Genomic DNA, 23768 nt, shown 5'->3' on the forward strand with positions numbered 1-23768 from the left:
AAGGCCAGGGTCTGGTTGTCCTCTGAGACCGGGTATGCCCTCTACTTTGCCGGCAGGGAGTCCCTCCATCATGTTTGGGCTTTGGGACAAGCAGGGTGCTGGGTAGAAGGTGAGGAGGTGGCTGGGAGAGGAAGCAAGGGGCTGAGGGGAAAACCCCACTTGGTGTTTCCAGAGCCCAACTTACACGCACAGCCAGAGAACTGGGCATGAGAGCACCATCATTGTGGTCATTACTTGAGGGTCTTCTCTTGTCAAGCACTTCATCCAACAGACCTTAATAACCTCACAGTATTACCATCTGCACTTTGTAAAAGAAGAAACTGAGGCTCATAGGACAAGAAGAAACTTACCCAAAGCCACAAGATAGATAAGGGCCACAACCAGGACTCAAAAATGCTCTTGTCTGACCAGGCGGTGGTGCAGTGGATAGAGCATCAGACTGGGATGCGGAGGACCCTGGTTCGAGACCCCGAGGTCGCCAGCTTGAGCGCGGGCTCGTCTGGTTTGAGCAAAGCTCACCAGCTTGGACCCAAGGTCACTGGCTTGAGCAAGGGGTTACTCAGTCTGCTGAAGCCCACGGTCAAGGCACATATTTGAAAGCAATCAATGAACAACTAAGGTGTCGCAACAAAAAACTGATGATTGATGCTTCTCATCTCTCTTTGTTCCTGTATGTCTGTCCCTGTCTATCCCTCTCTCTGACTCTCTCTCTGTCTCTGTAAAAATAAAAATAAAAATAAATATTTTTTTTTTTGACTGGCAAGTAATAAGAAATAGATAAGTGTTTTTAAAAATGCTCTTTCTGGGTCCTGGCCTGTTGGCTCAGCAGTAGAGCGTCGTCCCAGTGTGTGGAAATCCCAGGTTTGATTTCAGGTTAGGGCACACAGGAGAAGCGCCCATTTGCTTCTTCGCTCTTCCCCTTCTCCTTTCTCTCTATCTCTCTCTTCACCTCCCGCAGCCAAGGTTCCATTGGAGCAAAGTTGGCCCCGGGCACTGAGGATGCCTCCATGGCCTCAGTTTCAGGCGCTAGAATGGCTCCAATTGCAGCAGAGCAACACCCCAGATGGGCCAAGCATCGCCCCCTGGTGGGCATGCCGGGTGGATCCCAGTCAGGCGCATGCGGGAGTCTGTCTATCCGCCTGCCCACCCCCATCCCCATCCCCTGCTTCTCACTTCGGAAATATATGAAAAAGGAAAAAAAATGTTCTTTCTGGCTTGAAGCCCCTGCTGACACTTCCACAGCAATCTCTCACACATATGCACTGCATCTCTGACAGGGAATCCCAGGGGACATCTAATCCAAGGATGTTGACACTCCAGGGATGAACCTCCTGGCAATGTCTGGAGATCCTGAGTTATGTGCAAATTACATCAACAAGTAATAATATTAATAATAACAATAGCAAACACCTGTACAGTCTTCGTTATGCGCCAGACCTTGCTAAGCACGTTCACGTATAAACTCATTTTGCCTTCACAACAACCTATGACGCAGGTGCTAGTATCATCCCCTCCGTTTCACAGGTAAGGAGACTGAAACAACGAGAGGCAGGTAACTGGCTAACAGTCACAGAGCGAAAAAGTGGTGGACTCTCCGAGTCCTACAAAGTAAGGCTGATTATCCTGATTCTAAAGAACAAGAAACAGGCTCAGAAGAGGGAGTGTATCCCTCAAAGACATACAGGAAATGGCCAAGCTTAAACTCACACCCAAGTCTGATCCCTAAGTCCCAGCCTTTCTACTGAACTAAGTAGGTGGGGACCTCAAATTCCACATTTTTCAAGTGGGTCTGACACCTGTGTCACAGGTTAAGTGTGAGGACCAGATGGTAACTAGTAAATGAATGGGCACAAAAAACATGATCGCAATGTTCACAAAGCATGTGGTCATTTAATCCTCGCAACCATCTACAGCAGTGGTAGTCAACCTGGTCCCTAACGCCCACTAGTGGGCGTTCCAGCTTTCATGGTGGGCGGTAGCAGAGCAACCAAAGTATAAATAAAAAGATAAATTTATGCAGGAGTCCTGGGTTCGATTCCCGGCCAGGGCACACAGGAGAAGCACCCATCTGCTTCTCTACCTCCCAGAAACTTCTGCCCTCAGGAGGCCTCTGAAGGGGGCAAGCCTAGAGGCAGAAGGAGATATGTGGGGGAGGGCTGATGACCTGGGCTGGGAACATGGTTCTGGGGGTGGAGAAAAGGAGAGTCTGAGGGTGATTTAGAAGGTTCAGTGGACAGGACGGGTGACTCTTCTCATGTGCCGTGAAAGAGAGGGAGAGTGGCACCCCGGTTTCTGACTGGGGTGAGACAGAGGAAGGAGGAGCAGGTTTGGGGGAGGTCAAAGCTGAGACAAGTCAAGGCTGAGAAGTCTGTGGGACATGGAGGAGGACAAACTCCCCCTCTCCTTCCTCTCTCTCTCTTCCCCTCCTGCAGCCAAGGCTCCATTGGAGCAAAGTTGGCCCGGGTGCTGAGGATGGTCTATGGCCTCTGTCTCAGGCACTAGAATGGCTCTGGTTGCAACAGAGCAACGCCCCAGATGGACAGAGCATCACCCCCTGGTGGGCATGCCCGGTGGATCCCGGTCAGGCGCATGCGGGAGTCTGTCTGACTGCCTCCCGTTTCCAACTTAAGAAAAATACAGGCCCTGGCCAGTTGGCTCAGTGGTAGAGCGTCGGCCTGGCGTGCAGGCTCTGGTCGCTACAGTGGCTCTGGTCGCGACAGAGCGATGCCCTGGAGAGGCAGAGCATCGCCCCCTGGTGGGCAGAGCGTCGCTCCTGGTGGGCGTGCCGGGTGGATCCCGGTCAGGCACATGCGGGAGTCTGTCTGACTGTCTCTCCCCATTTCCAGTTTCAGAAAAATACCAAAAAAAAAAAATACAAAAAAATAATAAAAATAAAAAAAGATAGATTTAACTATAGTAAGTTGTTTTATAAAGATTTATTCTGCCAAACTTAGCAAAAATCCGACATAAAGTACTTGGTGAGTAATATTATATGCTTTAACTTTCTGTAACTCTGCTTTATAAATTTTATAAAGTTACTTCCCTACTTTATAAATCACCATTACCATGGAACTGGTGGGCAGTTAGAAAATTTTACTACTAACAGAGATACAAAAGTGGGCGGTAGGTATAAAAAGGTTGACTACCCCTGATCTACAGGATTGACATTATTAAGCACAATTTATAGTGAAGAAACTAAAGCATAGAGAGTTTAAGTAATTGTCCCAAGGTCACACAGCCCATAGATGGTGGAACCAGGATTTGAACCCAAGAGGCTGGCTCCAGTGTCTTGCCCTTAGCCACCATGCTCTGCTCCCTTCCCCAAGGAGACTGAGAAGGGAGAAAAGGGAAGGGAGCCGGCACTAAGGCTGGTAGGACACAGGAGGAGGACACTAGCAGAGAAGGGGGGGCAGAGGCAGAAAAGGGGGTGATTCTGGGACCCGACCTGGGTTGGGGACACAGACCCCCACTCCAGGACCAATGGGTCTTGTGAGCCTGCCTGTGTGGAAGCCATGCAGCCCTAGGCGCAAATGGTTTGTAGGAGCAGGTGGAGTGTTGCCAACCCAGAGGCAGGCAGATAGGCAGCAGAGGCACCGTGTGGGCCACCGGCTGGGCAGGCAAAAGCTGTCCATTACTGTCCATTCCCGACTGGACCTCCCAGCAACTTCTGCCCTGAGGAGGCCTCTGAAGGGGGCAAGCCTAGAGGCAGAAGGAGATATGTGGGGAGGGCTGATGTCACGTACCTACTATGTGCTAGGCACCATTCTAGGCTCTGCAGCTACAGAAGAGAACAGATATCTGTACTGTGATTGAGAAGACACACAACAAACAAGACTATGAAGCACCATGTGGTAATCAGAAAGTGGTATGTGTTGTGGAGAAAAACAGCAGGGAAGAGCATGGGTAGGAGCGAGGGGTCGGGGTGCTGATGGCAATCTGAACCTGTGCAGTGATTTCTGTCCCAGCTCTGGCTCAGGCTTTAGCCACTTTAGCTCACAGAACCCTCACAACAAATCTTGAAGGTGGGTGTTATTATTCTTTTCATTTTGCAGGTGAGGAAACTGAGGTACAGGCAGTATCTGGCCTCTGTTCCCAGCCAGATCTGCACCAGGCCCTCTGGCTCCAGTCTGTGCTAGAAGCCACCAGGTTAACTGGGGTGGGGTGGAAAGTGGCTTAGACCAGTGATTTTCAACCTTTTTTGAGCCGTGGCACATTTTTTACATTTACAGAATCCTGGGACACACCACCTACCAAAATGATACTCTAACACAGTACATATTATACATATAGTTAATAATATAGTTTCTAAATGTATTTATACTCACTTTGATGAGCACAGAAGGGATATCCTGGCAGGAATGATAGAAAGACACACACGAAGCTCTTCCTCAACAGTTCTCAGTCTCTCTCTGTTTTTAGTTTTTATCACAGTCAAGCTTGAGAAGCTCAGCTCACATAGATATGTGGTTGAAAACGGGAGCAATGTCAAAATAGCTTTGTTGGCCAGAATAGGGAACTCCTTGGCAACAGATAACCAAAAACTGTCCAAAGGAAGATCAGCAAACTTTAGCTTTAAAGTTAGATAACATTGCAATGCATTGTATATCACCCTCTGCGGGGGCCTCTTTTAAAAAGAAAAAGGTCAAATATCTATATACACCATCGGGATAAACATAACCAGCTGAGGTTGAGGCTTCATCTAGTGGTGGCAACATTTACCTCCAGTCCTGACCAGTATTAGAAATCAGGACCATGGGGAGGAGTAGCAGTTTCAACTACTCGCTGTGGCCACACAATGACAAGTTCGCGGCAGCCCCAGCGGGGATCTTCCTGGGTGTGGATGAGAGGCGGCCTACTATTGGTTCATTGCTAGTGGTCCTGTGCCTCCACTCTTCCTGTCGCTGATAGCTAGAGGGATTGTGAGGGGAATGTTTATGTTCAGATGGAGGCGGCTGGTGGCAGGCCAGATAAATAGCCTCCACTGGCCGTATCTGGCACGCGGGCCATAGTTTGGGGATCCATGTTTAATTTCCCCACGCACACCTGACCATGTCTCACGGCACAGTAGTGTGCCGCAGCACACTGGTTGAAAAACACTGGCTTAGACAATATCCAAGCTGAGAATCCTCCCCAGGCCCTTGGGACAGTCACACAGGGTTTTTCCCCACACCCCTAACTTATTCAGAAGGGCCTCCTTCTTGGTTTTTTTTGTTTGTTTGTTTGGTTGTTTTTTTTTGTTTTTAGAGAGAGCGAGAGAGAGGAGGACAAACAGGAAGGGAGAGAGATGAGAAGCATCAACTCATAGTTGCAGCACTTTAGTTGTTCATTGATTGCTTCTCATATGTGCCTTGACTGAAGGGCTCCAGCTGAGTCAGTGACCCCTTGCTCAAGCCAGCGGCCTTGAGCTCAAGCCAGTGACCTTTGGGCTCAAGTCAGCAACCATGAGGTCATGTCTATGATCCCACACTCAAGCCAGCGACCCTGTGCTCAAGCTGGTGACCTCGGGGTTTCAAACCTGGGTCCTCAGCATCCCAGCCTGACGCTCCATCTACTGCACCACCACCTGGTCAGGCCTCCTGCTTGGTTTAATGCTCTGCTCTCACCATCTGAATAATTTTTTAACAAGGGACCCCGAATTTTTATTTTGATTCTTTTTTTAAATATTATTTCACCATCTTTGATAATATTTTCATCCATAGTATACTTGTTTTCCTATACTGAATAACAAATTCTCATAAACTTAGTGGCTTAAAACAACACCCGTTTCTAGGTCCCAGTTCCGTAGGTCTGAAGTCTGGGGCAGGCATGCCTGTGCCAGAGCCTTCTGAGGCTGAAATCAGTGTCTGCAGGATGATGTGTTCTCCTGGAGCCTGGGGTCCCTCTTCAGGCTCTGACGGTTATGGCAGAACTTATTTCCTCGCAGTTGCAGGACTGAGGCCCCTGTTCTCTTGTTGGCTGTGGGATGGAAGACGTTCTCAGCAATCCAGGCTGATGGCAGATGGTGGCATTTTATTTTGCACTGGGCACCACAATTGTGTAGTCAGCCCTGCCCGTAGGGTCACAAGGCCTCCAACAGACACCCTCCCCTTCCCCCCCTCTTCCTCTGGCCTGCCAGCCCTGTCACACCAAGTCAAGAGGCACTGTCGGGTGTCTCCCTCACCAACTCCTTCGTGGTAGTGGGGACAGATAATTCTCTGTGTCTCTTTCAAAGCCCAGCACAGGGCCAGGCACCAAGCAAAGACTAGAGCGTATCGGCTGGGTCAGACCAGCTGCGGTGGGATGGAACGAACCAGCCCTTTCAGAGGTCCTTGGTGGAGTTGTCGGTGCAAATTTCTGACTCTGCTTTCTACTTGGAGATCCTGCAATTCCTCTCTGGCCACGTCCTGACTCCTGTCCTGGGCTCCTCATCCAGATGCAGCCTCTCAGTACAAACCCAGTTAGGGGCTCTGGGTCCAGAGGAGTATCCCCTGCCCCCTCAGCACCATCTGTTTGGAGTGAAGAGATTAAGACATTTCATGCCTCCCTTTCACAGGTTGGTGAAGAAGGCCCAAGGGGGATGACTCCTGCCAGCGAGGACAGGTAGGGGCAGGATGCAGGCCCCTGTCTCTGACCCTGTTCTTCTCTAAATGCCCCCTCCAAGCCATCTCGGGACCCTCAGATTTTTTCCTCTGAAGAGGAAGTCCCAGGGATCTGGCCAAAAGCTCAGCACACCCATAGGCCTCAAGCCCCAGCTCCTGGCCAAGGAAGTGGATGGGCAGAGGGACGGGTTTTCTGGGCCTCTGCATTCTGAAGTCTGAGCCTTCAGAGGACTGGGATTCTGCCCACCGAGCAGACATAGGACTCTGAAGCCATGACAATGTCTGCTCCTCCTTGGTCTTCCTCTGAGAATGCCCCTCGCCTGACACAAGTCATCCCAGAGCCCCAGCCTCACCTCCTGGGGGCTCCTGGGGGCTCCCAGAAACTGTCAGGAGGAGAACTGGGGGATGTATTAGTCAGGATATGATAGGCTATGTTGTAGTAATAAATAGATCTCAACACTCTCAGAGCTTTATTACAACAATAATTTACTGCTTATTTGTGTCACCGTCCAACTGGACAGTTCCCTGCCACCCACATTGTACCAAGGCCATGGTAACAAGGAAAATGAGCTGGAGAGTGCAAGGGATGCTTTCAAGAGCCAGGCCAGGCTCAGAACTCAATTCCTGGACCCACCTAATTGCAAAGAAAGCTGCGGTAGAAGTGGGGAGACCAGTGAACACCACGCTCTGTCCTCCCCAAACTGGTAAGGGAGGTAACGCGCAGCCCCTTCTGGGAACCGAGCCCCATCTTGCTCGATAACAGTCCCCTCTAAAACCAGCTCTTCAGCCCTACTCAAAACCAATCATCAGACAAAATGCCATCATCCTCACCCCGCCTTCCCCTCCTGGTGGGCACTTGGCATAAGGCCAAAATCCCCTAGCAATGTAGGAGCTGAAAGGTTTGTGCCGGACGGCCACGCTCATTCTTTTTCTCTCTGTCACAATTGTTAATTTATAATTTATACTCTCAGCTATTTCTAAAGAGGATTTCTTAAAAAGTAAAATAAAAGATCAGAAATCATTTAGGGAACAGGAGTGAGCTAGATGTACTAGAAATTTGAAATGAATATTTATCACAGTTGAATAATTTAGAAATGTAATACAATAATGTAATAAATTACATGTATTACCGTAATACAGTCAAAATACTATTCAATCTGAGCTTCCTAGATGCCCAGACAAAAAAGGAAACAGAACTTCCTCCGTATATTCATCTCTTCCTGCTTTTTTTTGCCAGTTCCCGTTTCCCTTCCTAGAGTTTCTTCTCTCTATTCTCCCTTGTTTTCAGATCCACTTGAGGCAGAAAGATCTTTCCCCCACCCATATCCCCTTGCAAGAAAAACAACAACATAAAGTCAAATGGCTACAGGATTACTGTAAGAAAACCTAGGCCTAAAGAATTGAGCCTACAGAGGACTGGAAGGCCATTTTCACACTGACTTTTGGAGGGCAGACCACTTTCCCTGATGTACTATACATTAATTCACTGAATTCCCAGGATGACCCTGCAAGAGAAGTCTATAATGTTTTCCCCAATACACAGATGGGGAAACTGAGACCAATAAGGGGAAATGACTTTTGTAAAGTTATTCAGCTCCCTTCCCCTGAAGACCCAGCCTCAGGGCAGGAGACCACCAAGCAGTGGGTGAGATGCTAAGAGTTCTGAGAGGGAGAGAAGAGGGGCATCCAGGCAGTCCCCAGCATGGTCAGGAAGGGTCAGGAGGTGGAGATGACTCCCCTCTCCCTATTCCCAGATCCAGTTGCCGTGACAACAGGGCCGCCAGTGCCTGTTGTTGGGAATTTGTATTTTAATGAAGATGTAATTAGAATTAAGAAGCTGAGGCTGAAAGGGACAGAACCCATCCCATTCCTTTAGGAACCAGAACCCACTCTCACTCCTCACCTGATACTTTTCCTACCACCGCACCCCTAATGTCTGTCCTCCCTGCCCAGATGGGTACCGTGAGGTCCTAAGCAGAGAAGGGACTTATTCAAGGTCTCAAAGTGAGGCCAACTCCCCAGAGTCTAGCCTCTATCTGCTCTATTTGAAGAACCCCTTTATGTCCCCATCCTTGAGGGTGGGGTAAGAGTTGGCTGGGGAGGAGTGTTGGCTTGCTTAGGGTCCCCAAAGTCCTCCTCTTAGTCTTCCAAGATTACCCCTTCCCCTCCCTGTAACTTCTCACACCTCACTGGCCTTGGGGGCCTTGCAGGGCTGGGTGTCCCCTCCCATCTTACCTCAGGGGGAACTGAGGCCCAAGAGGGAGGGCATGTGCAAATGTCACACAGGAATCTAGTGGCAGAGCGGTGTCTTTGGCTAGTCAGGTTAGCGCCATTAAGAAGATCCCAGCCTATGGTTGGTCTGAAATCCTTGCAAGAGGATGTTGCATGTTGACATACTCAACATGAGGGATAAGGCGGTGCTTTTTTAACTGTTCACAGACTTCTGTAAAATGCAAGATAAATTAAAGTTATTATAACTGATTCTTTCAAAAAAAAGGAAGAAGATCCCAGCCTAAAAAAAAAAAAGAAGAAGGAATAAGAAGATCCCAGCCTGAGTGGTGGTGGCACAGTGGATAGAACGTCAATCTGGAATACTGAGGTCCCAGGTTCAAAACCCTCAGGTTGCCCTGGCCGGTTGGCTCAGTGGTAGAGCGTTGGCCTAGCATGCGGAGGACACGGGTTCGATTCCCGGCCAGGGCACACAGGAGAAGCACCCATTTGCTTCTCCACCCCTCCGCCGCGCTTTCCTCTCTGTCTCTCTCTTCACCTCCTGCAGCCAAGGCTCCATTGGAGCAAAGATGGCCCAGGCGCTGGAGATGGCTCTGTGGCCTCTGCCTCAGGTGCTAGAGTGGCTCTGGTCGCAACATGGCGACGCCCAGGATGGGCAGAGCATCGCCCCATGGTGGGCATGCCGGGTGGATCCCGGTCGGGCGCATGAGGGAGTCTGTCTGACTGTCTCTCCCTGTTTCCAGCTTCAGAAAAATGAAAAAAAAAAAAAAGAGAGAGAGAGAGAGAGAGAGAAAAAACCTCAGGTCTCCAGCTTGAGCTTGGGATCATAGACATGACTGCATGGTAGCTGACTTGAGCCCAAAGGTCGCTGGCTTGAGCAAGGGGTGACTGGTTCTGCTGGAGTCGCCCAGTCAAGGCACATATGAAAAGCAATCAATGAACAACTAAGGTGCTGCAACTATGAGTTAATGCTTCTTATCTCTCTGTCTTCCCATTTGTCTCTGTATCTCACGCAATGAAATAAATAAATAAATAAATAAATAAATAATAAATATTTTAAAAAGAAGATTCCGCCCATGACCCCACCCAGCATCATTGTCTGACCCAGGCTCCATGGAGAATTTCCAGCAGCTTCTTCCTATGTCTTAATTGACTTCTTAAAATCAGTGATGTCAATAATTTGATCTTTTCATTACCAAATAATTGAAAAGAAGCCACCTTGTCTCCACCTGGAACATACCCCCAGATGGGTCCACTGTCTCCAGGTGCCACCCTGAACCCTGCACACCCTGAGATCACAAACACAGGCTCTTGAAGGGCAGCAGAGGCCCACACTAGCTGAGAGCACAGCGTGAACGTGTGAGCGCCACCAGGCCCACAAGCAGCCCTGTGTTTCCTCCAAATCCAGCTCTCTGCACACTGTATGTACTCAGCAGATGTTTGCTGAGTGAGTACATGACTGAGTGTCAGGCATGCTGCCTCTCACTGCCCCAACCCAACCCCCACCCTCCAGCGAAGCTCAGAGAGGTGATATAACCTCACCAGGTCCCACAGCTGGTGAGTGCCAAATGCTACAGTTGAACACCGACCTTCTTCCAAGCTCTTGAACATTACTCTCTATGGCCTCAACCTACCCCCTGTGCGGATCACAAGAGCATGGGGCCCAGCAGCTACATACACATTTAGGTCATGCACACAGACACAGGCACAGGTCCCAGCGGCACACTTCTGGCCCATGTGGACATCATTTATTTATAAACATATAGCACTTACACTATGTCCAGTGCTATTCCAAGTGCTTTGCACTCAATCCTCACAGCAATGCTATGATGATTATTATATTCAACTCACAGATGAGGGCATCAAGTCACAAAAAGGTTATGTGACTTATCCAAGGTCACACAGCTAGTGAGTGGAAAAGCCAGGATTTAAACTAGCACAGCCTGGCTCTAGAACCCATGCTCCCTCGAGCCCTCAGGACCCAGGAACTCTGGGCCCCTACTACCTCCAGCCCTGGGAAAAGGGCTAGATAATACTGCTCAAAACCCAATTCACAGAGAAGGAAGCAGGTCCAGTGGTGGTGCAGTGGATAAAGCGTCGACCTGGAAATGCTGAGGTCGCAGGTTCGAAACCCTGGGCTTGCCTGGTCAAGGCACATATGGGAGTTGATGCTTCCAGCTCCTCCCCCCTGTCTCTCTCTCCTCTCTCTCTCTCTCCTCTCTCTTTCTCTCTCTCTCTCTCTCTCTCTCCCTCTCTCTCTCCTCTCTAAAATGAATAAATAAAATTAAATTTAAAAAAAAAAGGCAGCTTGCTTTTGGACACACAGCTGTGTGTGCAGTCTGTCAACCCCAAGCATCGGTGTCAGCCCTGAGGATCCCTCTGCACACAGCCCTGCCTATCTCCCAACATCTCCCACCCAGGAGGACATTGATCTGGGGCACTGAGGAGAAGTAATTGCCTTGTGAGAGCATGGTCAGGAGGAAACAAGATGTGAGACACAAGCATCAGTTTTTAGAAAAGAAAGTCGAAACAGAGCCAGGGCCAGGAGATCTGAGAGGGACAAACAAGACCAGACCAGAGGCCAAAAGGAACCCCCTCCACTGACAATCTAGAACCAGACAGTGCAGAAATGGATTTTCTCTCAAGCTCTCAGGTAAACGCACTTCAAAGCCACCGATGACAGGAGTCAGAGGTGAGAGGGAGAGAGGGAGGCTGTACTCAGCAATAATGCAGGACAAGGTAGCAGAGAGAACGTGGAAGGTACCGACCTGCAGAGACTGGATCACTTGTCCGAAAAGACAATTGAAAATTCCATTCAGGTTTTCAGTTGAAGGTGGAGAGAGGCCAGGAGTTTCAGGACGGGGATGACTGAGGAAGAGCTGGAAAGAGAGAGGACTCAGTCAGAGAAGAGAGGACAGAGACACGAGAGACAAGAGTCAGAGATGAAGAAAAGAAGATAAAGGACACACAAAGACAGAAGGAAGAGAGAAAAGCTAATGCAAATTACAAGATCCTCGGTGTGCCCAACACACAATTCAAAAAGGCCACGCGTACAGACACAAGCACTCTCCCCACAGGCTCACACACATACTCATGCACACTCCTGCTCAGTACTCAAAGACCTGGGTTCTAGTGCTGACTCTGCTCTTGAAACACACTGTGACTTTACAGAAGACCCGTCTCCCTCTGAGCGTCAGGAGTCTCCTGAGCATTGGTGAGGTCAAGCTGGTTCTGGGAAGGTCAAGGGATGTGGGCAACAGGATCTGGGAAGGCAGCAACCACCCCATAATGTTTTTTTCTATGTGGCAGAGGGCCCAGCTGAGCAGGCACTGAGGGGGACTTAAGGAAGGGCCATGGGCAGGTAGGGACCCAGTGCTTCCATTACAGATAAGGAAACCGCTCTCTCAACGTAATACAGACAGGACTGGAACCCACTGTGCGACCCCAGTTGCACCCTCTGCCAGGGAGAGGGACAGAGCAGGAGGGAGCTGCCTTTCCTGAGCCTGTCCTCTCAGGGGTCCAGGGCAGGTCTGCCACTTCTGAGGTGCCCAGATATGGGCACCTCGTTCTTGTCCAGAGTGGGAGTGGAGACATCTGTAATATTGATGCAAACAGTTTCTGGGCCCTGACCTATCCACTCCCTGTTCTAGCCGCTTTACAGTATTAGTTTACTGACTCCTCACACCCACCTTGTTAAGAAAAGCTAAGCCTCATTTAACAGAGAAGGAACCTAAGGCACCCTTTAAGAGATTGCTAGGAGGCCCTGGCCGGTTGGCTCAGTGGTAGAGCGTCGGCCTGGTGTGCAGAAGTCCCGAGTTCGATTCCCGGCCAGGGCACACAGGAGAAGCGCCCATCTGCTCCACCCCTCCCCCTCTCCTTCCTCTCTGTCTCTCTCTTCCCCTCCCGCAGTGAGGCTCCATTGGAGCAAAGATGGCCCGGGCGCTGGGGATGGTTCCTTGGCCTCTGCCCCAGGCGCTAGAGTGGCTCTGGTCGCGACAGAGCGATGCCCCGGAGAAGCAGAGCATTGCCCCCTGGTGGGCAGAGCATTGCCCCTGGTGGGCGTGCCGGGTGGATCCCGGTCGGGCGCATGCGGGAGTCTGTCTGACTGTCTCTCCCCGTTTCCAGCTTCAGAAATAAATAATTTAAAAAAAAGAGAGAGAGATTGCTAGGGTCACACAGTCCCCCTGCAGCCTCCCCAACAGTGAATGCCCAGCTGCTGCCGTTCGCACAACTTTCCTGAAGGAGCCCTCATCTCCTCCCGAGCAGTCCAGCCCCGCACTCTGCCTCAACTTCTCACCCACTCCTCCAAGCCAGACCCAGCAAGGGTGTGTAAGCCTGGTCTTGGAAGGCTGCTGCGCAAGGACAGCAGGAAGCTGGGGCCACGCGTGTGTGTGTGTGGGGGGGGGGGGGGAGGGGAAGCTGCAAAGAGCCAGCTGAGACTCAGGGGTGGCCCGACCCCACACTCGGCCTGGACACCCCAACCGGGATGGCGGCACACCGCATCGCGGAGGGGTGCGGCGCGAGAAAGCTGTCCTGCGGCGCCACCTGGTGGCCGAAGAGGACTCCTGACACCGCGGGTCCGGATGAGTGAGGTACTGTGCTGGGAACGCCGCAGGAATCGCCCCGGCACTAGGCGTCCCTATTCATTCCGATATTAGAATGCAAAGAATTCCTCTGCCCCGGGGCCTTCTGCTGACCATCCCAGGTCTGGAGGAGGGCCAAGTACAGTAGAGCTTGGACCTGACCTTCCCGAGAGGCAGACTCACACATCCTACGACTACCTAGACATCTCTACCCACCGCCCAGAGACGTTCCAAACTCAACCTTCATCTATCTAATTCTTACATTTATGAAGCGCTTATATATGCCATGCACTGTTCCAGGCGCTAGAGATAAACATGAACAAAACAAAGATCCCTGCCCTGGCTTGATGGTTCGGTTGGTTGGAGCATCTTCCCAATATTCAAAGGTTGTGGGTTTGATCCCTCATCAGCGCACATAGAGGAAGAGATTGATGTTTCTGTCTCTCTCCCTTCCTGTCTCTCTAGAATCGATTTTATTTTTTAATTTTTAAATAAAATAAAATAGACTTTAAAAATAAAACAAAGCAAATAAAAAAGATCCTTGCCCTTGTGGAGCTTAAAATCAGGCATGGTGGGGAAACACAATAAACATCAAACAGAACAATCTAGGTATTTTAGAAGCAGTGGAACAGAGCATGTCTGACAAGTCACTAGGCTACACACACACACACACACACACACACACACACACACACACGGCCCTTACAGCAAACTCATGGAGTCTGTTGCCAATTAGACCGTCCTGCCTTCTTGGCTCCTCTAGGGCCACTCCTGTCCCAGGGAATTAAACTCACCATGGGGTCCTCCTGCCAGGGACTCTGCCTTTTCATATAGCTATTCTTCTCTTCTGGATGTCTCCTGACCCCAGACATGCCAGCCCCATCCAGTGCACAAATACTCAGGCCAGGCTGTCTTGATTCCCAGCTCCCATACCACCAATGTAACCTGGTCAGATACCTTGATCTCTCTGTTTCTTTATGTATAAAATGGGAAAACAATTATTTCTATTTCAGAATCTTCGGGAGGGGGGAGTGGGTTAACAAGTGTAAAACACTTAGAACAGCAACTTGTCTGACCAGGAGGTAGCGCAATGGTTAGAGTGTTGGCCTGGGACACTGAATACCCAGGTTAGAAACCCCCGAGGTGCCAGCCTGAGTGTGGGATCATAGACATGAATGCATGGTCGTTGGCCTGAGCCCAAAGGTTGCTGGCTTGAAACCCAAGGTCACTGGCTTGAGCCCAAGGTCACTGGCTTGAGCAAGGGGTCACTGGTTGGCTGGAGCCCACCCCCCTCATCCCATCAAGGCACATATGAGAAAGCAACCAGTGAACAACTAAAGTGCTTCAACAAAAAAATGATGCTTCTCATCTCTCTCACTTCCTGTCTCTTTTTTAAAAATAAAATAAAATAAAGGACAGTATTTTGACATAGTTTTTTGTTATCATTAACATCTCTTGAGGTGTTTCTCTCCCTCTTGGCCTAGCTGATGGAAATTAAACAGTAAGGTCATCCAGGAAAAACCAGCTGAGTCATCACTGTGTCCCACACTCTACAGTGCCAGATGCACAAAAGACCCTTACAACATGTTTGGTCAGTGAATTCAGTGGTTCCTCCTCTTACAATTCACTTACTGAGTGCCTTCTGCATGCCAGGTAGTATTGGACTAGAAGCTGTAGATGGAGCTGTAAAGACAGGGTTCCTTTCCGCTGCAAGAGGAGTAATTTCTAGACCAGAAGTTCTCAATTTTTTTGGTCTAAGAACCTCTTCATGTTTTTTTTAAAATTTCAGGATGCCAAAGAGCTTTTGTATATGCAAATATCTACTGCTATTTGCCACAGAAATGAGGACTGAGACAACTTTAAATATTTATAAGTTCAGCCTGACCAGGCGTAGTGCAGTGGATAGAGCATTTACTTGGGACACTGAAGACCCAGGTTTGAAATCCTGAGGTCACCAGCTTGAGCACGGGAACACTGGCTTGATTGTGGGATCATAGATGTGACCCCATGGACACTGGCTTGAGCCCAAAGGTCGCTGACTTGAGCCCAAGATCGTGCCGCCCCTAAACCCCCACTATCAAGGCACGTCTAAGAAAGCAATCAATGAACAACTAAAATGCCACAACTATGAGTTGATTCTTCTCATCTCCCTTCCTGTTTGTCTCTCTCTCCCAATAAAACAATTTTTAAAATATTTATTAGTTCATTAAAAATAACCTCATTTCATGTTAGCATAATGTTGGTCAAATAAGTGTGTAAATATGATATATATGTTTATCATAGTTTATAGTTTGCATTGGGTGTGGGGACAGGCTGTAAGCAGGCAGAGTCGTTATAGCCTAAGGCTTAGTTTTAAGACAGCTTTTTCCCACACCCTTGACTGTTGCATGATGTGGGGTGGTGCAATCTCATGAGGAATCCCATTATGCCTCAGATAAGTGACTTTGTATTAGAGATTTTCTTGTTTGTATAGTAAATTAAAGGTTTTGATTTCTACACTATAAAATGGGGCAGAGGAGCCCATGCAGGAGAGCAGAGAAAGGCCACATGGAGGAGAGGGGAAGCAGCCAAGATGGCAGATTGCTGAAGGAGAAGCCAATTTGTGCAGAGTTTGTGCAGAGAGAAGGAGATGGGGAACAGAGGTGAACAAGGCTGGTGAGGTTGAAACCTTTGATTCTAGGAAACTCGGATAAGTCAGTGGCTTTGAGAGCCCTGAACAGAAAGGGAAGTGTTTCCCCACTGTGTGTATTTCTTGCCCTCCAGGTACAAGCTAGGATTAAAGCTAATGGCCCACCAGTTCCTGGCTCCATTGTTTCATTACCGTCTGTTCGAATCAAATGCGAACCTGCACAGGCCAGGCAGCTGTGAAGGTGGCCATGGCTATTGGCTTTACATTTGGTGTAGTCTGTGGCAGGATTCAATACAGATCAGTATGGAGCCACCACCACCTTTGAGAGGTGGAGTAGAGGACTGGCTGCTGTTATGGTTCCCCATGGCTGTCCTTTTGGGGGCCATAGGCTGGCTGACTTTTACAGCCATGGGTGAGGAAACTGAGAGCTCTGTGGAAGAGGCTTCCTGGGACCTGCAAACCGAGCAGTGGAAGGAGCTGGAGCAAACATGGGAGAAAGAGATGCCAACCCTGGAGCTGGAGCAAGCACCGGAGGAGGCCAACCAGGTTTGTGAGATTCCATTGGAAATGAAGCAGCCGCTGGAGAAGAAATCACAGGTTCATGAGTTGCAGATTGCCCTGGACATTGTGGAGAGCCAGCTGTGATGGGAGGCCAGTGCTGAGGCCGGAGCTGAGGCTGCAGGGCCTGCAGAGTAGAAGGCGGCGGTGGCCTGGGTCTCAAGCCCGGCAGCAGGAGCTGGTGTTTTCAGTTCCTCTTTGGAGGATGAGGAGAATCCGGCTGGAGTTGCAATCCGCAGTCTCCAGAAGGTGAGAGCCCAGCAGCAAGGAGTTCTTACTACGCCCCCGGTAAGTCTGCGATTTTTGGGACATAAGGGTGAATGCCATCATGCTCTCTGGAGCAGAGATGGAAATGCTGACTGCCATTGCCACGTGCTCCTCCTTGGGACAGTGTAAGACCTGCTAGGACAGCAGAGATGAGGGCGATGGAGGAGGCCCCATGTGTGTGAACTGATTCCTGGACTACGACCGGAGTGGGCAGTGGCTCCTTTGTTGGATGGACTTACGGATTTTGGACAATGTGAAATCCCCTGATGGGGGTGGGGGGCGGCTTTGCTAAAGGCCCTCCCTCTGCCCTTGAAAGCTTTTCATACGGATAGAAAGAAGTTAGAGGACACTGCACTTTTGGCAAAGTGCTCAGAGACTGGTGAAATGTTCCTTTGTAATTGTTAAAACTGTATGTTTGTCATGTTGTTGTAATTTGTGTAATGTGCCTAATTTCCTTGTGCAGGAATACCTGTGCTTTAGATTGTGAAGTGAGCAAAAGGGGTGGAATGTTGGTCAAATAAGTTTGTAAATATGATATATATGTTTGCTTGCTTATAGTTTGCATTGGGTGTAGGGGACAGGCTGTAAGCAAGCAGGGTCGTTATAGCCCAAGGCTTAGTTTTAAGACAGCTTTTCCCCACACCCTTGACTGTTGCATGATGTGGGGTGGTGCAATCTCATGAGGAATCCCATTATGCCTCAGATAAGTGATTTTGTATCAGAGACTTCCTTGTTTGTATTGGATTAAAGGTTTTGATTTCTAAACTATAAAATGAGGCAGAGGAGCCCATGCAGGAGAGCAGAGAAAGGCCACATGGAGGAGAGGGGAAGCAGCCAAGATGGTGGAGTGCTGAAGGAGAAGCCAGTATGTACAGAGAGGAGATGGGGAACAGAGGTGAACAAGGCTGGTGAGGTAGAAACCTTTGATTCTAGGAAACTCAGATAAGTCAGTGGCTTTGGGAACCCTGAATGGAAAGGGAAGTGTTTTCCCACTGTGTGTATTTCTTGCCCACCAGGTGCAAGCTAGGATTAAAGCTAATGGCCCACCAGTTCTTGGCTCTGTTGTTTCATTACCGTCTGTCCGAATCAAATGCGAACCTTCACGGGCCAGGCAGCTGTGAAAGTGGCCACGGCTACTGGCTTTACACATAAATAACATATTTTTATGAAAATAGTTTTCTTCCAAAAGAAAACAATAGCGTGAAAACACTGATATCGTTTCTGTTTTTTTCCAAATGTCTTCAATGTCTGGCTTAATGGAAGACGGCCGAATTTACATGCCGTGCTCCATCTGTGCAATATGTTGCTTTGATTGAAGTATCTGAAAAAATATCCAGCTCAACATTCTCCTTTTTCGTAAAAATTGGTAAGGCCCCGCCCACTACGGAGCAGCCAAGAGGTTTGACCAACCAGGCTAGTCTAGTTGTGAACGGTTTCGGGAGAAAGCGTAGCCTGGCGCGCCAAGAGGCAGTTGGGCTGGGATTGGACAACAGACGCGTCCTTCTGATAGTTGCCCCCGCCTCCGACTCCCGCCCCTCTTTTTTCTCAGTGGTAAACCAGCTATCCCTAACGCATGCGTCTTAAGGAAGTTGGCATTTCTGCCCGCCCACTACGGAACCTTCTGTTCCCGCTCCAGTTTCCACGGAAACTACAAGGGTGGCCAAGACGGAAGTAGTGTGAGGCGTGTGGGCGGGGTTAGGTGCAACAATGTCGACGGCCCTGCTGCGGCGGGGCTTGGAGCTGCTGGGGGCGCCCAAGGGTGAGGAGACCCTATCGGGAGACGGCCGGGACTTGGCGGGGGTTCAGGTCATGAGCCTGGAAGTAACGGAACAATCCACTCCGGGCTTATCTCTAGTACGATGGGAAGCCTGCGCGCCTTCCGACCCGGGTCCGTTTCTCTCTCCCCATAGCCGTCAAGGCCACTCCGGGCCAGGCCAAACCGAGCGGGACACCGATGAAGCGGCCCCGAAAAACGAAGATGACCCATGCCGGGAAACTGCGGAACTCGGCCAAGGGAAAAGTGCCCAAGTCGGCTCTGGGTAAGCTCGGGAAGGGGCTCTTGAGGCAGGGCTTGAAACGTTCGTCAGGCATTTCTAGAATACCTGCTGCGCCCCGTGCGCTGAGCGGAGGCTTGAAACACATTTTTCCAGTTCTCGTGGTCTAACCCTAACCCTAATCCCTGGTGGGGAGAGAGGCATAAAAAGTTTCAAAATCAACGCGGTGTGATGAGGGCTTTGAAGAAGATTTGTGCTCTGAGAGACTGACAATAAAAGGTCAAATCAGACTTCTCCAAGGAAGCGACACTTAAGCCCAGATCTGAAGGAAGTATAGAGTAGCCAATGGGAAGAATATTCTAGAGAGAAGGGCATGCAGAGTCAGAAGAGGTTTAGAGAGAAGTTTGTTACCTTTGAAAACCTGAAAGAAAGAGGCCTAGTAAAAGTGAAATATAGTGAACAAAGCTCAGAGATGGAGCATTTAACAGTTGATCTCTGTGTGCCTGGCGCTGTTCTAAACATTGTACAAATGTCCACTCCTTTAATTCCCAACAGCAACCCTGTGAGGTCAGTACAGATGGTACAGGTGACAGCCAGGCAGTGTGCTTTCAGAGCTCTGCTCTTACCTACTCTGTTCAAGTGGAAGGCACTGTGAGCTGGGCAGTGGGGAGGGTGCAAAGATAAGAGAACTGTGCAGGTAGAAGATATGGTGAGAGGGAGCGTTGATGGGCTTCAGTGGTGAAGTGGCTATGAGGATGGAGGAAGAGGGAACCCAGCATGGAGCCCAGTTTCTTTTTTTTCCTTTTTCTTTTTTTTTTTCCCCCAGAGACAGAGAGAGAGTCAGAGGGATAGATAGGGACAGACAGGAACAGAGATGAGAAGCACCAATCATCAGTTTTTCATTGCGACACCTTAGTAATTCATTGATTGCTTTCTCATATGTGCTTTGACCGTGAGCCTTCAGCAGACCAAGTAACCCCTTGCTCGAGCCAGCGACCTTGGGTCCAAGCTGGTGAGCTTTGCTCAAACCAGATGAGCCCACTCTCAAGCTGGCGACCTTGGGGTCTTGAATCTGGGTCCTTCCACATCCCAGTCCAACGCTCTATTCACTGCACCCTGCCTGGTCAGGCGGAGCCCAGTTTCTAAAGAGCATTTTGTGGGATGTAGTACCACTTAAGGAGATGTAGACTTGGAGAGGGGCAGATGTGGGCAAGAAGGTGGGAGGATATGTGGCAGGACTTGGTGAGCAAGAGTGTCTATGAATCCCCAGGGTATGGTGTGTGAAAGGTGTTCAAGTGTTTGTTAAAAGAACTGAGAAGACCAAGGAGGAAACAGCCCAAGCAAAAGTGTGGAGTCAGAAAAGTTAGACTCTTCAGCAACAGTGATGTTGGTGTGAAGAGCATAGGACACCAAAGGTGCTCCCATCTAGCCCAGACCTTGTCCCATAATTGGCACATAATTGATGAGTGAGTGGATTTTCAAGCCTCTTTGGCTGCCACCCCTGTGAATACATCATCTCTCGCCTGGATTATTGTGAAAGCCTCTTAACTGGTTCCACCACCCTAATCTTTTTCTCAGCGCAACATCCAAAGTGATCTTATAAAATCATGCTGGACCTTTCTCTTCTCTGCCCCACACCCTCCTGTGAAAGCCTGAGTTCTTATGGTGCCTTATGAGGCACCTCATGGTCTGCCCCTTCTACTGCTCTCTCCGCCCCTTCCAGCCACCTTCTGTTCTTCAAATACATTAATCACACCTCTGCTTTAGAGCCTTTACACTGGCTGTTCCTTCTATCTGGAATGCTCTTCTCCCAGATAATACACTCTCTCCCTTGAGCCTTTGCTCAGACATCATTTTACTGAGGTTTTCTCAGATCCTCAGGTTTAGAATTGGAGCCCTCCACCCCGGCATTTCTCATTGCCATTTACTATTTTTCTCCATAAAATGTATCACTTGAAATACTGTTTACCACCTCTCTTCCCACTGGCGTATAAGCTGTAGGAGGGCAGGAATGTTTGCCTGTCAGTTTCCTGCTATATGCTCTTCACCTAGAACAGTGCCTGACACATAGTAAGCACTTAGGGCATATTTCTTGATTAAATCACTGGAGCAACTGGGAGCCAGGGGGACTTGGAGCAGGATCTGTGTGGAGTGGATTTGACAGAAAGGAACCCAGGCCATTGCAGTTATCAAGGGAAGGAATGACGAAGCCTGTGGCGGGGCCATGGGGATGGGGCGGGGAGTAATGGGGATCTGTCAAGTAGGGACCCAAAAGGCTTTGAAGGCTTTCAGGGAGTAAATCTAAAATGATACTACCATGCCTACCATCCACAGCTGAGTTCCAGAAGCGAGAGCGTCAAAACTACCTTGGAATGAATCTGAAGTTTATGACCAGTGCAAGAAGCACCGTGCCTGAGTCCATCACCCAGCAGGTTTGGCTATGAGAAGTAGGCTGGGAAGAGAGAACTGAGGCTGCTCCTGGGGATTCCTGAAGATCTCAGCCCTGAGCATAGGGTAGAGGTTGGGCTACCCCATGGGCTCCTACATGGTTGTAGTGTGAGGGGTCTCCCCGTGAAGGGCTGAGAGCAGAGCAGGGCAGGTGAGAGGGTGGGCCAGGCCCTGCCCTCCAGGAGGCAGGTGTGCGGACCAAGAGAGGGGGCAGCACTTGGCTAGTTGTGCCAGGTTGTGCGGCTCCCTCATGTCCTGACCCCGCATGCCCCAGATTGTGCAACAGAACCGGGGTCGCAAGGCCTGTGACCGACCTGTGGTCAAGAAGAAGAAGAAGAAGGCCGAGGGCACCGTGTTCACTGAGGAAGACTTCCAGAAGTTCCAGCAGGAATACTTCGGCAGCTAGGCTCCCGGAAGGGCATAGTGAGCGAAGCACTCAGGCCCAGCTTCCTCCCTTGACTTCACAGCCACTGCTGGCCCTAGGACCCTGCCATGTATAGCGGGAACCACACTGACTCAAGGAAGTCCTGGAGCTGAAGCCAGGGACAGGCTGGAGGGGAGCTGGTGAGCAGAAGGCCTAAGGATGGATTTAAATGCAGACAGGAGCTGAAACCCACAGGCTTGGGAGCAGTTATCTACCTGCCAGGAAGGAACAGTTCTGTTTTGTTTGGTTTGCTCTTGGCTGCTTGCTGTGGAGAAACCAGTTACTGGGCCCTCGGGGGCCATACCTCTAGGAGTGGGGGGGCTGCTGGACGTGCTTACATTTCTTATAAACGTGGGCCCGAGAGCTGTGTGTGTGCTACTGATCTGACTCCTGGGCTGTCACTCATCTCCTGTGGCACCAGGGGCCTTTTGTCTCTTCGTCATCTCCCAATATGATCTTTTTTTTTTCTTTTTTACAGAGAGAGGAATAGATAGGAACAGACAGAAAGGAACGGAGGGAGATGAGAAGCATCAATCATCAGTTTTTCCTTGCGACACCTTAGTTGTTTATTGATTGCTTTCTCATATGTGCCTTGACCATGGGCTGAACAGCAGACCGAGTAACCCCTTGCTCGAGCCAGCGACCTTGGGTCCAAGCTGGTGAGCTTTGCTCAAACCAGATGAGCCCGTGCTCAAGCTAAAGACCTCAGGGTCTCAGATCTGGGTCCTCCACATCCCAGTCCGACACTATCCACTGCGCCACCGCCTGGTCAGGCCCAATGTGGTCTTAAAGCACCAGGTCAGAGGTCCTCCAGTCCAACCCCAGTGTAAGCAGCCACCCAGAGCAAGTTCACCCAGCATCTGCTGACAGCCCAGAGGGGCCCTCCTCCCCTGCAAGTGGCAGCCATAGCTGAGAAGTTAGCCCTTGAGACAAAAATAGCACAACAGCTGCTGGGCACTCTGTTCCAGGGTCTGGGGAGAGGGAGTGCTGCCAGCCCGTTGCCCAGGTCCTGTGCTCTTGTAAGCAAGTGGGGAGGGGTGTCAAAGGCCACAATTTTTTGTTGTTTTTTACAGGGACAGAGAGAGAGAGTCAGAGAGAGGGATAGATAGGGACAGACAGACAGGAACGGAGAGAGATGAGAAGCATCAATCAGTTTTTCGTTGCAACACCTTAGTAGTTCATTGATTGCTTTCTCATATGTGCCTTGACTGTGGCCTTCAGCAGACCGAGTAACCCCTTGCTCGAGCCAGCAACCTTGGGTCCTTCCACATCCCAGTCCGATGCTGTATCCACTGCACCACCTCCTGGTCAGGCCACAATTTTTGTTTTAACTCTGTCACATGAGTTGGGGGACTGGTGGGGAACTCAGGAGGTGACTTCTGGAAACAGTTACAGATTCAGGTCTGCCCGAGCAGAAAGGGGCTGAACCACCATGGGAGGCAAGGCTGGACCTTTCCAGCGGCTCAGTGCCTGGCAGGGGCACATGTTGATCAGATGCATGAGTGACTGGAGGGGGCTGACCAGAGCTACCCTCAGTGTCGAGGAGATAACAAGTTCTAGAAGGCAGAGGGCCTTGGAGGGATTGGGGGCCTCCTGGAGAAGAGGGACCTGGACACCTTCAGGCAGGTCTTACCCTTCTTTCCCCTCCACCAAAGGGCTCTATAGGCCATGGCATTGTCTGATGGGCCCCTGTGGCTGGAATAGCTGGGGAGTGACAGACAGTATGTCAACATCACAGAGTTCTTGTATGCCAGAGAAGAGAGGGTTCCAGCGTGATCCCCCCAACACACCCTGGAGCCTCTATTCTTGGTTATTAACCAGCTTTTCATCCTGAGAACAGAAGGGGCCACAGAACTGCCTGGGGCAGAGTTGGACCTGGTTCTATCTGCAGGAAGCCTCCATCTGCACAGTATGATGCAGGCCATCAGGAGGTCAAGGCTACAGGGAGAGGAAGGTGCTGTGACCTAATTGGCATTGACCCACCTTAGATGTGTTTGCTCCTAAGAAGGGAGAGGGTGGTCAAATCCTCCACACCCCTTCTCCCTCCCTCCAGCTGAA

General features: G+C 50.1%; 1 protein-coding gene across 1 annotated transcript; it reads left to right on the plus strand.

Annotated features, from left to right (window-relative positions):
* The first annotated feature begins 18469 nt into the window (after window positions 1–18469).
* On the plus strand, window positions 18470–22073 carry RPS19BP1 (ribosomal protein S19 binding protein 1). The gene is made up of 4 exons (XM_066253078.1): window positions 18470–18603; window positions 18755–18883; window positions 21173–21270; window positions 21561–22073. Exons 1-4 carry the CDS (start codon window positions 18552–18554, stop codon window positions 21690–21692), a joined length of 411 nt encoding a protein of 136 aa, XP_066109175.1. The 5' UTR covers window positions 18470–18551; the 3' UTR covers window positions 21693–22073.
* Window positions 22074–23768: the final 1695 nt, after the last annotated feature.

This window comes from Saccopteryx bilineata, chromosome 1 (genome assembly GCF_036850765.1).
Source record: "Saccopteryx bilineata isolate mSacBil1 chromosome 1, mSacBil1_pri_phased_curated, whole genome shotgun sequence".
Taxonomy (NCBI): Eukaryota; Metazoa; Chordata; class Mammalia; order Chiroptera; family Emballonuridae; genus Saccopteryx; species Saccopteryx bilineata.